This window comes from Taeniopygia guttata, chromosome 1A (assembly GCF_048771995.1).
Source record: "Taeniopygia guttata chromosome 1A, bTaeGut7.mat, whole genome shotgun sequence".
NCBI classification, from domain to species: domain Eukaryota; kingdom Metazoa; phylum Chordata; class Aves; order Passeriformes; family Estrildidae; genus Taeniopygia; species Taeniopygia guttata.
Genome location: NC_133025.1, coordinates 66,617,284 through 66,633,524, shown reverse-complemented (window position 1 = coordinate 66,633,524; position 16,241 = coordinate 66,617,284). Strand labels below are relative to the sequence as shown.

The window sequence follows — 16,241 nt, the reverse complement described above, 5'->3', positions numbered from 1 at the left end:
CACTTTTTTATGTTCAAAGGAGCTGTTCTCACAGGCACTCAAGCATACATTTATATTCGGGGGAAGCTCTTCTCATACACAGTCAAGTATACATCAAGCACTTTTAAATTAATCTCTGTTTCTTGGTCTTTTTTTCCTCTTTTTTTTTTTTCTTTTGCTTGTTCTGCACACTATGCCTTTGTCCTTCATCCTTAACTGGAAAGCATGCTGATGTATTTAATTCATGTAGGATTTCATCCCCTGCCCTGAGGAATTTCTTTGCAATTCAATTTCTTCATCACTGGTTTATTTCTCTGTTTTGCCTGGTGATATACAAATGCCCTGCAACCATCTATTACTGTGTTTTCTAAATATCCATCTCATTCTGAAAAGGTCTGTTAGCTGAATATTCCATGGGTAAGGCTTATAACCCTACTTGTTCTGTTTCTTTTAAGGCACCTTTTAGGTCCCAGTTTTAAAATCTTTTTCAGGACTGAGGGCCAGTCAGGACACAAAAAGCAATTGTCCAACAATCTCTTTTAACAAGAGGAATTGCTGCAATCTCCTTCTGAATTAACTCTTAAGTGGTTCATCAATAGGGTTAGTAATAAACTCTAACAAACACAGAAAATGTGATAGTCCTAGAAAATGGTATCTAAGGCATTGGGAATGCTGCACTGAGCACTGTCAAATATGGGTATTGGAGGTGCAGTGTGGAAAGTGTTGAGCTCCACCTGGATGTTGTTTTGCAGTCATTGCTGGTGACTGAGTGCAGGCTGCTTTAGCTGTGTCTGTCAGAATGGAGGAGCTCAGCTCAAAGCTCAGGGGTCCTTCCTAACCAGCCAGTGTTGGCAACAGGACAATGTCTGAGACTATTCAAGACAAGTCTGTTCCTAAAGCAGAGCAGATCTTCTTTCAGGGAGGGTCTTTTCAGGAATCTTCCAGCTAACTGCAGGGAATGGTTGAAATTCTGTGACCTAAGTGAATAAATTCTGTGCTGTGGCAGAACTGGGGATTGCAGTGAAATCCATCCAGAGGTGCCTCCAGCAAGTTTCTGTGCTTCCATTATGAGCTTTGCCAACTTTCCTGCTCCGTGGGAGGGTTCCAGATAGAAAAACTGGAAAAATTTTTTGCACTGGTTCCAGTGCAAAAACTGAGTCTGTCCAAGGAGCTGGGACCCTGTGTGAGCTCAGCTGCCACCAGCCCTCTTACCTGTACTTGTAGGCACAGGGTTTGTGGTGGTTGGGAGTGGGGCTGTGGCCCATTCTCATCCCTGCCTGGCTCCAGCTGTGCAGGACAGGTGAATGATATTGAAGGTAATGAGCCATGGAGTGCCCAGGGGCACTGCCCAACCCCAGAGGGGACAGAGGGCTCACAGGTGCAGGGCATCAGCATCAGGGCTGTGAAAGGCTGGGCTGCAGGGCAAGAAGGGCACATGCTGCAGCCTGCTGATGGGGTATGGTGTTACTCTGTATGCGTTGAAACTTTCTGAAATTGTATGGGGACCCTCTATGTGTTGTGGCTGTCTCAGCTGTGACGTTTGCTGCCAGCACAGCAATCCTATGAGACCAGGTGGGATCAAATCTCTGGGATTTACTCACTCACCAGCTTCCACTGTGTCGAAGACCACCCTAGGTCAGGGGTGGCTCCGTGTGGTGGAAAAATCTCTCCTCCAACCCATGCTTTCAAAGAACGGCTCAGTAGTCTCTTTTTGTTCGGTCTCATGGTTGTTTATTGCAAGTTATCTAAAAGATTTTCTTCTTGAGCTGCTGCAGTTTGCTCAGCAGCTCAGGCAGAGGCACACACACACCCTGACACCATCTCTGTCTGGTGTCTTCTTCTTCTCTCCCCCTGCCCCTGGCTGCTGTTATTTTTTATATGGTACATTATGTGATAAATATTTACAGTTTTCCCCCAATACCTACTACCTATATTAAATGGTGCTTTTCTACTCTAAACCAATCTGTGAGTGCCAAAATCACCAAGAACACGGAGGTAAGGAAGAAGAAAGAGGAAGGACAGGGCAGGCCCAAATCCCTCCACCTTAAAACTTCTGACCCCCATGTACAAAACCAAACCCCCCCTGTACAGCACTCAAAAATTCTTCCCTCTACTTTGTGACTACTCCTACTATAATATCTAAACTTTTGTTACTTCTTGTTCTTCCTGCAAGGTTGGTAAATCATTCCATGGTTCAAACCCAAAATCACAGCTGTTTCCAGCTGCCTGCCAGGGTCTCAAATGCTTCTGACCTGGGCCTGGAACCTCCAAAAATGTCTGAGGGACATTTTGAGTTCCGACACCACTGACCCACAGAGAAAGGGATTTCAGTAAAGTCACGTTCCCTTGCACTCTGTACAGGCAGAGGGGCACAAGTGAGCAGCTGCTCTGACTCAGTTTGCAGGGGAAACTCCATGTTAACAGGACAATGAACCAGAGCCCTTAGCTTAGGTGAGGATTACAGCTTGTTTTCAAGCTATGTCCATTAAACATGACTAAATCTCGATGGCACCAATTCAGTTACTGACAGGAGCACATAAATCTTTCAGAATAGGACAGTCCAGTGTGTGGAATGCTTCTTTTATGGCTGATCAAAATAGTGAGCATGTTCAATACAGTGATTTGACTGAAGACCTAGCATTGAGGCTGTGATAGTAAAAAATAATATTAGCAAACTTGATATACATAAGAAGAATTAATCTAATGAATAAATAAGGACATAACAGTGTAAGAACTAGCTACCTAAGGAATCCAGGAAATTTTCTAGTTTAATATTTCTTCCTCTAAAGGTAGACATTATATAAATATATATAATATAAAAAAATATATTATAACAATATATATCTATAATATAAAAAATACTGTTGGTAAAACTGCAATCAGAAATGAGACTTCAGATTTGTAGTTTGAAATTTTTCTTGCTGTAGGTACCTCAAACAGCAACAGAAATGGCACAATATAGAGTTAAAATCAAGTAAACTGTTATAGGCCTGATAATTTAGTTTAAAAAAATGTAGGTTAAAAAATATTAGATGCAAGTTTTGATAGTCCAGGACATGTAGTTACTCAAGCCAAGGAAGCTCAGGGCATTCAGAAATCTTTCTGTGTTATGGGAATGAGGTCAGTACTAAATTCAAACCAGTTTACCCAAGGCTATGTCCAGTTAAAACTTAAAACCTCCCAAGATAATCTTTCAAGGCAACCTGCTCCAATATTTACTTTTTCTCATAGTCAGGGTTTTGGTTTTTGTTGGTTTTTTTTTGTTTTTTTTTTGGTTTTCTGTTTTTTTTTTTTTTCTTATCACAAGTCAGAACTTCAGCTGGTTCAGTTTCCTTTCGTATTGTTGCCTGGATCCATCTTTTTTAGAGCCTCCTGTAGATCCAAGGAAATCCCCTTTGAAAAGCTTTTATCTCCTGGCTAAACAAGCCCACGTTCCTCAGCCTCTCCTCACAGGCAAGTGCCACCATGATACTGGTGGCTCACTCCAGTTGAGTGACATCTTTCAAGTTTTGGCAGGGTATAAAACAATAAATACTAAGGGGAACATCTTTATATGTGGCATCTTTCAGTTTTTTCATTAATAATCATTATGATGGGATAGAGAATGTGTTTGTTCATTTTTTTTTTTTTTTTTTTTTTGGTAGAGGCCCTTTGTATGAGGTTTTGGTTGTGGTGAAAGTTTGGATTAGCAGCACAGCCAAATATGAGTTGATGATAAGATACCGGTTAGAAAAGTTTGAAATTTGAAGTAATCCTTTTGTTTCACTTTGCACTTCCAGGGAAAGCTTCCTCTGGAATATTTTTAATGTTTTACTTTTAGAAAAACAGAGATAAGGAGCCCAGGGAAATTACAAGGAGTCCAGAAAAAAAGCAATTAAAATCACTGGACATCTGAAATACAAGACTTGTGAGAAGAGGTGGAAGCAGTTTTCTGGAGAAGATTGAGGAAAGACATAGTAACAGTCTGCAAATACTTGAGAGGCTGCTGTAAGGAAGATGTTCATGTTCCCCTTAGGAAAGAGCAAGAATTAATAAGATGAAAGCACAGCAAGACTTAGGCATTAGGGAAAAATGCTATGAGGGAACATCCTGAAAGAGAAATTTGATAGGGAGGTTGGAAAAGAAGTCTATCATAAAAAATCTTTGAGAATAGGCTAAATAAGAATGCCAGAAGCATGTTTATAATCTTCTCCTGATAAGAAGAAAAATGGAGTATCTCTTGTGGCCCAGGCATATTTCTTTATGTTTGCTGGTGATGAATTGTGTTGTGTGGTTGTTCCCTGTTTCATTATTTAAATATATAAAAGGAGTGCCATTGATTATGGCTTTTACTGTGTCTACAAATGTCTATGATTACTGTGATTAAATATTTTCACTTGGCTTTAGAGAAATAAGCACTCATGTTCATTTATTCTGTGTTCTTCAACAAGCTTTTGGCTTTTGCTGCAAAGGATGTCAGCAGTCAAGCACTCCCTAAAAGCTTTTCCTATTTTATTGGATGCATCTAAATTCCACATGGTCATGCTGAATATTATCAGTTACTCTTGACTCAGACAAAATTATTTTAAAGCAGTCAGGGAATATATGGGGGGCTTTGCTGCTGAGCAGCTGATTTTTAAATTGAAAAGAGTTCTGTGTGGCTTCTCACACACTGTCCATGTGAAAACTTGGACTACAGCAGATTTATCTCATTGCATTAATGACTGTGATTTGGACTTTTCCATAAGTGCACTATTGGGAAGATTAGATTGGATCAGAGCAAAGGTCATTTGTTGTTGGTTATCTCATATGTTTTTCCTGCTTAATATAAAAAGAAGTCAGTGTGTCATTCTTAAATGTTTGGTACTGTGAGATTCAGAGTAGGAGAAACTAAAACCATCATTGACCTTACAAGCTTTGTTTATCACTTTACATCTAGTGCTTCCTATCAATTCCTGCTGCCCTTACTGGTTTTCTTGGAATGCAGCATAATTCTAGCCCACAGTGAAGTCCCAGCAGATGTTCCCATCACCCCAGACCAAGTTTATTTTTGTGTGGTGATCTCTTCATTTCCTTGAGGTTTCCTTTCTTTTTTCCCCTCTCATGATTTATCATCCAAACATTCATAATCTCCAGAGGAATTGCAAAATGCATTCCCATGAAAATCTTAAATCTTTAAAAGAAAAAAAAAAAAAAAAAGGAGGTAAAAAAGCAAAAAAATAATAACCCCCCCACCATGAGTTAGCCATGTTTCTCACTAAATTACTTGAGTAAACTCTTCTGTCTCAGCCATAGTAAAGTCTTTAACGTCCAGGACTGCAGACTCTGTCATAAACAAGAGTATTGCCTTTTTGACTGATTTCTACTATAAAACCAAAGGGTTCATTAATCTCATCTAGGGCTTTAGGGGGGATGGAGAAGAAAAAAGGAAAGAAAAGGGTAGGTAAGATGTGATAAGGTAGCTTTAATCATTTTTGGGGGGTTATTGGCTGTACATCTTTGCTCGATCTCAAGCCATACTAGTTCTCTCAGTGAGGCTTTTCTTTTCTAAAAATAATGGTACCAGATATTGCAATTACACATAGAGGTCTTTCAACAATGCTTCAATTCCATATTTCTTTAGCACAACATAAATAAGAAAAAAGAGGCTTTTGGTCTACAGAGATATGGTGAAAGGCTTTTACTTGGAAGTACTTTATCACAGCAGGTTTTTTTAACTGATGCCAGGCACTTCTTCAGTTTGGTGGAGGCAGCAAGTTGCATCAATACAGATTTTAGGTCAGAGGGCTCTTGTCCCATTGGCTGTTACACAGTCAGTGGTCATCAAACATCTCATGCATGTACAGTATTATAGGCATTAGCTGTGATCTTGAGGGGTGCTTTGGGTAAGAAGTATTTAATGGTTGTAACTTTTAGGTAAGTTCATGTGAGCAAGCTCTGTGATAGAGGTCCAGGTGAATGCTGTTGTCACCAGGTCTTTGGATGCACTGCTCATCCCCTGAATAAAAGCTCATCCTCTGAATAAAATGTGTTCTTGGCAATGTACCCCAGAAGAGGCTGCCTGTTAAAGGTGTTCTGATTTAAATACAGAAATTCAGAACTGCACCAGCCTGAGGTTCATTTGCACGGGGTTTGGTACATGCAACAACAGGGCACTCATTGATTTTCTCCTTCTAGAGGCTAAAACAGCTTCTATTTGCTGATGTAAATTTTCTCATCATGATGGACAGTGATTGGACTTGGTTGTTTGTGATTTTGCTGGAAAATTTTCCCTTCTGGTTTATTATTTTCCAAAGGAGTTTGTGGAAGCAGCAAGGAACATTTTACATCTGTGCACAGACATTCATCCTGTCAATTGGTTTTCCATAATCTTTTATGTTCTGTTCAGGGAGTAAGTGTCTCTTCCCACTGAAACTTTATTTCATAATGTTATTGTGGGACATGGCCGTGCTGTTCCTTCTAGTGGGTCTTGTTTCCCATGCTCTAAAAAATTTTCCCATATTCTCAATTTTTTGATTTTTTTTTTTTAATTTACATTGCAAAATGTTCCCTTTGTGAACTGCCAGTTTATTTACTGGAGCTTCATCATCCAGGTTTTGCAGGGTTTACCTTGTGGGAGAGGCTCTGATAGCAAAAGACCTTAAACAGAACTGGAGAAATCTAATTCCTACATCATATTTTGCATGTTGACAAGGGAGGACTGGCCTAATGCCCTAGAACATATTCACAAAAGATACTGAGAAATTTAAGAACCTTGTAAAACTGCTTTCAGTCATCCCACAGGTAAAATTAATCTATAAATAATGTAAATATTAAAATATCAGTTGTGTGTTCACACAGATCCTTTAGCAACAACAATAAGAGAAATGATTAATGTTGCAGTCATTACATTATGGGGACGTTGGCCCACAGCCCAACCCAGCAATGTTAAACACTGTATTTCTTCCAGTAAAGTAATTCCTGATTGCAGTATCTATTTTCAGCTCAAGTAGCTCAGTGTGGGAGACTTGGACTAGCTCAGAAAGGACTGTGTTTTCCTGGTGTGATTGATACAGCTGGACATCAGAAATCAAATATGAATTTTGAACAAAATGCATCGTATTTATAGCGGTAATTTTTTTACTTGGAATATTTTAGCCTAAGAAGAAATTTGGAGATTTGGGGTTTAGATCTTCTCAAGATGCTAAAATGCTTTCAAATCAGGATTTAGATTGGCCTTCTGTCCACATATACATCAAGATGTTAGCATTGATAATATTCTCTATCTCTCTTTCCTATGGGCTTCAGCAAATTGAATTTCATTATTCTATTTGTATTAATTTATTTAACACTTAATGTCTATTTTAAATACCACTGATAAAGAATAAGATAAAAGACAAATGAATGAGTGAAAGAAGGTTCTGGGCAAACATGAACTTTTAGAAATCAGTAACAGACACAGGTTTGTAGCTCTTTGAGATCTATGGCACAAAACTACAGAGTAACTGTGCAAGAGTCACACTTTAATGTAACCCTTTAATATAACCCAAATGTGAACTCCCAATTTGCATCATACAGAATAATGTCAAGGGTAAGAATTTTTATTGTGGACCTTCATCATGCCTAGTGGTACTTTGCTGAATTAAATAATGTACTTTTTTATAACCACCCTAGTGGCCTGCACTGCTTGGAGGTGAAAGACAACCATGGGAGATGTGGATTCAGTGTTGGCTGTCATGGAAGCCTTTCCAAACATAGAACTGGGAAGGCCACCTGAGCATTTGTTGTGACTCAAATTTCCAGCTGTAACCTATAATCTCACAACAACTTGTTTTTCTTCCTGCAGTAAAGTAAGGCAGGCACTTTTATGGGAAGAGGAGGGAAAGCTCATCTGTCTCATTTATGAATGCATCAGGAAGCAATGGTTTGACTCAGCCCATGTTTGAGGTTTTAGGAAGAAATAGACATCCTGAAATTGATTTCTGCCTTTAACTTACTAAGAACACTGAGTTTATTTAAAATTTTGAGTTAAGGGGTAACACACTGTATATTGCCTTGGAATAGAGAGCTCTGATGTATTTACATGGTTCTCTGTACAGTGTTGATGAGTAAATCACTGCAGTAGGTTTTTCTCTGTGAGGATGGAGTTTATCAGGCCTTTCTGGAACTACTGAATGATAGGATTGTTAGGAGAAACCTGGCTAATCTCTTTTCTTCTGCAATAGCATGCCATAGCCACAAACTGTGCTGGTGATAAGAAAAAAAGGCAAGCCATGTAGTCAGACTCTGCACCTTATTTACCCAAGGGTGAACACAGAGTTACTGTAAGGAAAACAAGACAATTTGTTTATATTCCCTTTGAACTTGAGTCAGAAATATCTCTTCAGAATGGTGCATATTTAATGATAGCATCATACCTTGGGGTTTTTTCTTGTTGTTGGATTGTGGAGGTGTAGGGTTTTTTCTTAAATTCCCTTCTTGCCTAGTAGGGAGTCGATATTTCTAACCCACTCTCTTTGACAACAACAGCTTTTAAATATTTCAATAGGAAGAGAGAACTCATTTCCAGATTCACTTTCAGGATGGAGTCAAGAAATTAAAGCAATGAGGGTTTAAAAAGAAAAGAAGAAAGAGCCAGAAGGAAACACTTGTTCATTTGTTGGATTTCTCACTTGGAAACTCTTGCTGTCAAACCTGTCTCTGTCCCACTTGGTCAGACAGAGCAATAGAGATTTCCACCCTGAGAAAAGGGAGAGATGAAATAATGAGAAATGTAATACTGAAAAACACAAATGTGAAGAATGAGTTACAAATATTAACTGTCTTGCATGATTAGAAATTTTGGGTGAAATTTCTTAGGTAATTGTTCTCTTTTCCAGGGACCGAGCTCCCTTCATCTTCACATCAGAGATGGAGTATTTCATAACAGAGGGGGGAAAAAACCCACAGCGTTTTCAGGAGTTTGTGGAGCTTTGTTGTCGAGCTTATAATATAGTCAGAAAACACAGCCAGCTACTCCTGAACCTGCTAGAGATGGTAAGGAGCTCGAGGATGAAACCAAAAATCAATTTCCTCCAGGGTTCTCTTCCCTTTCACCACCTCTCTGCTCCCTTCAGTAGATTTGATTTAAGAGGTATCAGGTGCCCAGGTGCTGCACTTTCCTGTGCAAAGAAGCTGCTCACTTTCAGAAATAATTTCTGGGAAAAGGAAAGCTAAGCTGCTTGGTGCTTTTTCCATTTTATAATGCATTGTTTTTTAAAAAATAGCAGAAAAATGCAAAAGAAGCTGGGTAAAAGTCTTGCATTCAGGAATGTCACTCAGCCCTTTTCCTAGGTCTTCATTTACCATCCCTGTTCGTGTTTACAAGACAAAGTAAGCTGAATAGTTACACAGGGTGAGTGATGTGACAGTACTTAGCAGCACCTGCACTGCAGTGATGCCTTTGGAATGGGGGGGTTGCACATTTCCACAGTCCCTTCCCAGGATGGCAAACACAGGAAAGAAAGAGCAGTGCCCATATTGACACAGGTTTTAAAATTCTAAATTTTGTATGTGAGGGTTGCACATTTCCACAGTCCCTTCCCAGGATGGCAAACACAGGAAAGAAAGAGCAGTGCCCATATTGACACAGGTTTTAAAATTCTTTTGTATAGATTTGTTAAGGAGTTTTTATCAGTAAATATTACTGATTGATTTGTGCTGTGGGAAGTTCCATATCTGATTTATGCCTTTATTTACCTGTGTGGGAAAGGTTAATGATTTTACCCTTTATGGGTACAAAGAGAATATTACATCATAGTACATATATATAATGTAATCCATATTACATATGTATTACATTACATATTAATATTTGATGAGATGCTTGGCTAAGATATCAATCCAAAATTTCTGGGAGTGGTTTATGCATTAAAAAGCCTACATGGCCTTATAAACAGAGCTGCTGAGATTGGGGTACAGCCAAAAAGTTGCTCTGTAAACACCACTTTATCATCTCCAACTTGTGCAGTGGGGGTGGAAGACAGAAACTGAAGGAATCTCTCCCCTTGCCTCTTCATCTTGTCCATGGAGTCTCATGCAGTGATTTAGTGAGAAATCCCCCACTATGGAGCAGGAAGGATTACTCCAGATCTCTTGAACTTGCTGTTTAGTAGCCAAAGGTGCAACAAAACTGCATTCCCATCATAAAGCACGATTTTCCTCTGGAAGCAGTGCAGGGTGATGTTGTAGGAGATCCTGTCCAAGTTAAAGAGCCTCTTGGAAAGCTCAGGATCAGCCTGTTCTCTCATCCACAGCAGTCATGCCTGCATTTCTGAACAGGCTGCCTAAAACTGTGTGGTGCAAATAAAGCCCCATCTCCTGCCCATCTCCTTGTCCTTCTTTCTGCAAGAAGCAGAGATTGTGATGTCAGATTGCCCTGGGATGATAGAGAGCCTGTTAGGAAAATGCTCCTAGCAGCAGCTCTGAAACAACTATCCCTGCCTGCCCAAAGCTCAGGTTTGTCTGTATTCAGGACTTGCTGCATCTTTGTTTCTGCTGATCTTGTAGCAGAGGTAATAGAGCTGAGCTAAAAGTCAGCATCCAGATGTGTCTTAATATTTGTCAGTGGGCTGCAGCTCAGCCAGTTGTGTTGCACTTCATAATTGAAATATAACTGGAAGCACACTCACACCCCATCCATGAGCTCTTCATGGCAAAAGGAGTTAAACAAGACCAGTTTGGGAGTACCAAGATTTTGCCAGTAATATTTGGAAAGGTGAGTCTGTTTCTGCACTTGAAATGTGCAGAAACTGTAAAGATCAAAATGTTTCAGTTCCATGGGTCATTTCTGGAAAAAATAACAGACTGTGAAGTTCCACTTTGAATTCATTTCCATACAGAATTTCAGATTTCATCATGGAGAGATAAGATACAAATAAGCAGTGATTAGTTTATCAGTCAAAGTCTAAGATTTCTCTCCCAGTTTGGAAACCTGCATCATTAATCTTTAATTCTACTCCCACATTCTGTTTTCCCAGATGCTATTTGTAAAACATGGTTCAAAAAAAATTTAAAATAAGACTAAAAAACAGAGTACTTCACAGACTATTACACTGAATGCACAGAATATTCACAGGATAGTAAACTGTACCCTGGGTGATCAGTGACAATTAGTGGTTTCTAGCAAACATGATTATGAACAAATTGAGGGATTTTTGGCCCAGTTTGGGAATTAATGTTATTTCTTGGTGGTGAGCAGCATGTTTCTAAAGCTTTACTGACATTTGCTACTGGGAGTAAGAAATAATCCATGACGTTTCCATCACTTTGAAAAGCAGAAACATCTGTGGGAGACCCAAGAGTCTTCTGGCAGAGTTCAGCTGTGTAAATGCCTGTAGTTCATCAGCTTTGCTTTCTTTAAAGATTTGGTGTGAACTATTAAAAAGAGGGTGATGACAGGACACAAACACCTTCTGACTACTTTAAAGAAATGCAAATTCCATTAATAATGATTTTTTTTTTTAAATAGAGAAAGTTATTAAAAGGGATTTTATCACTCCCTTTTCTGATGAAGGGCAAGGAGCTTAATTTGCCTATGCAACAACCATTTTTTTATTAAATCCAAAGGGGGCAGAAGTTATCATCTTTTATAAATGGGTTGAAGGTATAATGATAAATGGCATCATGTGTCCTTCAGTGCTGAATATTGTTGTTGTCCCTGCTGTCAACCCACTTTAATTCACCTCATTGAGCTTTCTGTCTCTCTGTTCCTTGCTAGTCAAGATAGCAATCTGCCTGTCCAGTGGTAGCCTGGAATGGGCTGAGGAAGCTTTTCCTCATAATGCCAAAAAAAAAATGTATAAATGTTGAGAATGTTTGAATGAATAACCTTAAAATAAAATCAGTGCTTCCTTTTTACTTTGCTGTTACTTGAAAAACTCAGTGGGTCTTTCTGTCTGAGCTAGACATAAATATCAATGGAAAATACACAGTAGTGGCTGCAAATTCAGTTACATTTCCATCTGGGCAATCTGAAGGAGGGATGTTTTTCTGCATTACACACAAAAAAGACATCACTCCCAACTTGCTGTGATTGCAGAAAAAAATCGGTAGGTTTTGAAGTGAGCAAATTTTATTGTTGTTGTTGACATTTGAAAATACCTGGAGAGAGCTGTATGGGCAATTGGCCACACTGAGCTGTCTAATCTCCTCAAGATTTTACTTTGCTAGGGGAATATTGGCATTATTTGGTTTTGGAATCTAATCTGGCTAACTAGAACAGCTCTGTCCCTCATACATGGAGAATGCCACCTGCTCCAGAGGGCATCTCTCACTGCCCACCCAGGGCTCTGCCATGGATCAGTGTCTGAAGAAGTTCTTCTCCTCCTCTGACTGTAAAGGGAGTGAATTTGTGATCCCTTGGCAGGGGGAGCCCAGAGCAGTGCTGGTGGAAGCAGGAGTTACAAATGAGAGGATGATGTTGTGCTAAATTGAATTAGGGCTAAGACAACCAAAGAAATGTGGTTACTATTGTTCAGGTGGCTGAATTTGGTCACCTTCCCTTTATCTCCATTAGAAGGATCTGAAGGAGGCTTAGCAATGCACACCTTGAGGTTATGGTATCAGAAGAGAAAATAAATAACTACAATGGATCATTGATCCTGACCCACGTCTCGTTCAGTGTGAAGGTTTACAATGCAGTATATTCACTTTATTATTCCAGGCATTGCCCTAGCATCAGAACCACTTTTCAGATCAGCAAAACTGTTTTATAAGACTGTTTTGGTGTAAAACCTTTCTTCTCTCACTTAGGCCTGTTTCATTTAAATTTCTTTTCAATAGAACAGTGGACTAATAATCTAATATTACTTTACATTTAGATGCTGCATGCAGGATTGCCTGAGCTGAATAGCATCCAGGATCTGAAATATGTGTATGATAACCTCCGTCCTCAGGACTCAGATCTCCAAGCTACAAGCTACTTTACAAGGTAAAACTCCAGAAATCTTGTCTTCTTCAGGCATGGATCAATTTTTCTCTTATGTTAAGAAGCTTCATCAGGGAAATTACACAAAAGGATAATTTGTCTTCACATGTTTACTTTAAAAAAGTCATTCCTTATGCATGTTGTAACCAATTTCCTCAAATTTCTGGAAGAAACAGTTGTGCATTTCTGGTGCACTTGTAACAAGTCACTTACTCAGTGCCTGAAGATATCTCAGGCTTTCATGGTGAAACCATCCTGATTTGTATCTAGTATTTCTCTCTGTTTTTAAATGCAGCAGCTTCATGCAAACAGCTTTAGACTGCTTAAAGAGGTTCAACCTGTTAATATTCTGAGTGGGACCCTTCAATTTCTGCATTTTACTCCTTTTTGTCTTCCTCTTTTGACCTTTTGTGTTGCCTCAGAGAACCTGCTTTCCCTTTGCTAGCCATAATTTCTCCAGCTGCCAAACAGTGCTGGTTCTTGTTTTTAAACAATGAACAGATCAATCACAGAAAAGCCTTGTGTGTGAATATAGATATATTTAAAGTTTCACTTGTGTTGGGATAATGAAACCTTTGACCTGTTCCTGATAATAGCTGGGGATTCATGAGGAGGAGCTGCAGCTGATGTGCATAAAATCAGTCTAAGAGCCTCAGTCCTGATCTTTCAGGTCAGGTCTCAGCATCACACATAATTCCAGCTGGTGCTGTAGATGATGAGTGCAGACTTCTCTGGAGCTGGAAACCCACTGCAGTTCTAAGCACAGCTTTAGACAAAATCTCCCTGTCAGAGTCTGCCCTGAGCAGCACCATCATTTCCCAAGGATTATGAATTCCTGCTCCCTGGGCACCCTCTACACATGGAAAGCAACCCAGACTCCTCTGACCTGTTGAAAGTTTTGGGAAATTAAAAGTGTTGTTTATATGTCTCCTTTCCACGCACTAGAATCTGCTACAATCTAAGGAAAACCACGGCAGAGAGTTTGGAGAAGGCTGAGGCAGAGACCTAGAGACTCTAAGGGTGACATTTCTTTGGAAAAAAAAAAAAAAAAAAAAAAAAAAAAAAAAAAAAAAGAGAAGAACTTGTCAAACAAAACTATTGTTCAATGACTTTGCATACAGCACAGCACTGAATTCCTTTTCCTGTAGCACTTGCTTTTTTCGTATACTTTCACTCCTGCCCCTTAGCAAGATTGTTATATTTTAAAATTTAATTACAGCTTCACATTTACTATCAACTCCTACCTTATCCTTTCCTTTAAAAATTCATATATTCCTAAATTACAAACTTCTAGTTCCACTTCAAGTAGGAAACATGCAGTTTCTAATTAAACTGTAGAAATCTTAATTCTGTCAACTAGTTCAGGTGGTTGTGTCTGTCTCTCATGAGCGAAATACCCAGTTTGTTTAACTAGTGAAAAGGGGCTGGGATATACAAAACAGAGCCTTCAGAGTGAAAATTGCATCAGTGGCATGCAAAGCTCAGAGCTGCTGCCCCTCTGGAGGTGGAAAGGATCAGCTTCCAGCTGGGTCAGTCATGGTTAGGGTTGGCAACCCTTGCTTAGCTGGAAGAGTAAGGATGAAGATTTGCTTCAGGGCAGGGCTGGATCTCCACAGCCTTTCTTTTGAGGGTTAGGGACACTTCAGGGTGAGAATTCACCTGCAGTCTTCCTCAGCCAAAGCATGTGGAATAAGGCCATAAGACATGAGAAAATAACATTTTCAGAAAAATTTCAGAAAGGAACAAGTCTGGACTGGACCTATACTGATAGTGTGAAACTGAGCCTTGAAGCGAAGCCCATTCAATATTAACATTTTAAAACAGAGTATGGATTTTGGAAGAGTTGGTGTGCTTTGTTGGCTGGTAGAGGTTTGTGTTAGGGTTAGGAAAACCTATTCAGCTCCCAGAGACTATAATTAGGGCTCAGAGGCCAGAATGTTCTTCTTCCCCTTAGAAGGAATTTCTTGTTAAAGGTGGTGTTAAGGAAATGAAGGAAATTCCACTCAATTCCTGCACACCAAGAAATTAGCTGTGCTGTGGGCTCTGTTCTTATTTGAAACTGCGTTTTCTCCTAAAATGCATTCTGCAAGCTCCAGAGCTGTTGTTCCAGTTTCCTTCAAAATGCTGAAGCTTTGTTATTGTCCATCATTACATCACGTAGAAAAGACAGATATTTCTCAAGTGCATATTTTATTCATTAATATTCCTCGAATATGTTTCTATCATATATGCTCATTTGCAAGAAGAAAATCTCTTTACATTAGTTCATGAATTTCCACGGATCTCATTTCTCTTCCTTTTCTTCTTTATTCCAGATTCTATTCACTTGAACATTATTTCTATAATTCAAAAAAATATATTAACTTTTCAATATGTTTGAACATGGGGATAATATCAGGCCTCATGCCTAGTAGGATTTTAACTTCTGGAAATTGTATCCAGGCATTTTTTCAAAATAAAGACTTTGGGATGGCCTGATACCCAAATCCATGCAGAGGCTGCCCCTCTGTAAAAGCACTTTCCAACCTGACTGGATAACGATAGGATAAAATATCGATAAGATAAAATATTGATAGGATATTGATAAAATATTGATAGGATAAAAAAATCCAGTTACATACTTTTCATGGTCAACCTCTGGCTTACTCCTGTATCTGTTTTTCAAACTGCCCTTAGAAAGACAAGAAAATTGGAAGTTCTGATTACTAACAAAACTTCTAGTAATTCTCAAATCCCTCACAATTTCTAGTTCCTTTTTTCTATAATTGCTTCCAAAAACACTTCATTGTTTTTTACAAGCTCTTTTCTAGACAAGGGGAGTTGGAATGTTAAATGTTGCCAACAGAAAGGTGTTTCTTGTTCTAAGTACAAGGTAGTTATTGTAATCTTTCAGATTCAACCCTATAATGTGTCTACAGAAAATCCCAATCTTCTGCTAGTGGAAACAGGAGAAGAGTATTCCTCTGTATTTCAGTAGAAATAGGCTGTTTTTAGCAATTTTCTGAGTTTGTTTTAGCAATAACACTGCCACTGGCCCTAGTGTTGTTTAGAAACAGGATGAAATGATGAATGATGTCACAAATGCTCCTGGCAGAGCGATGTTCATTTGTTCTTTGCCGTCACCTCTTTGGCTGGCAGAACAATTGTGTCGGAGTTTAGACTGTAATGCACTGACCCTCTTTCAGGCTCCTAAAGTGTTCTGTGTTTTACTGAATTCCTTTGGTCTCATTCTTGATTTAAGTCGTGTGCAACAGTCTGTGGTGTCATTTGTGTGCAGCTCTTCCTACATGGGGTCAGTCCCCAGCTATGAGCTGATGAGCAGCAGCGTTCAGCCTCG

General features: G+C 39.2%; 1 protein-coding gene across 3 annotated transcripts in view; it reads left to right on the top strand.

Annotated features, from left to right (window-relative positions):
- PIK3C2G (phosphatidylinositol-4-phosphate 3-kinase catalytic subunit type 2 gamma) overlaps positions 1-16,241 on the top strand; it is a 213,307-nt gene that overhangs the window by 147,587 nt on the left and 49,479 nt on the right. For all 3 annotated transcript variants that reach the window (XM_072923803.1, XM_072923804.1, XM_072923805.1), the window contains 2 exons: positions 8,817-8,973; positions 12,798-12,907. In XM_072923803.1, the coding sequence (XP_072779904.1) occupies positions 8,817-8,973; positions 12,798-12,907 (267 nt within the window). The remainder of the gene's footprint in view (positions 1-8,816; positions 8,974-12,797; positions 12,908-16,241) is intronic.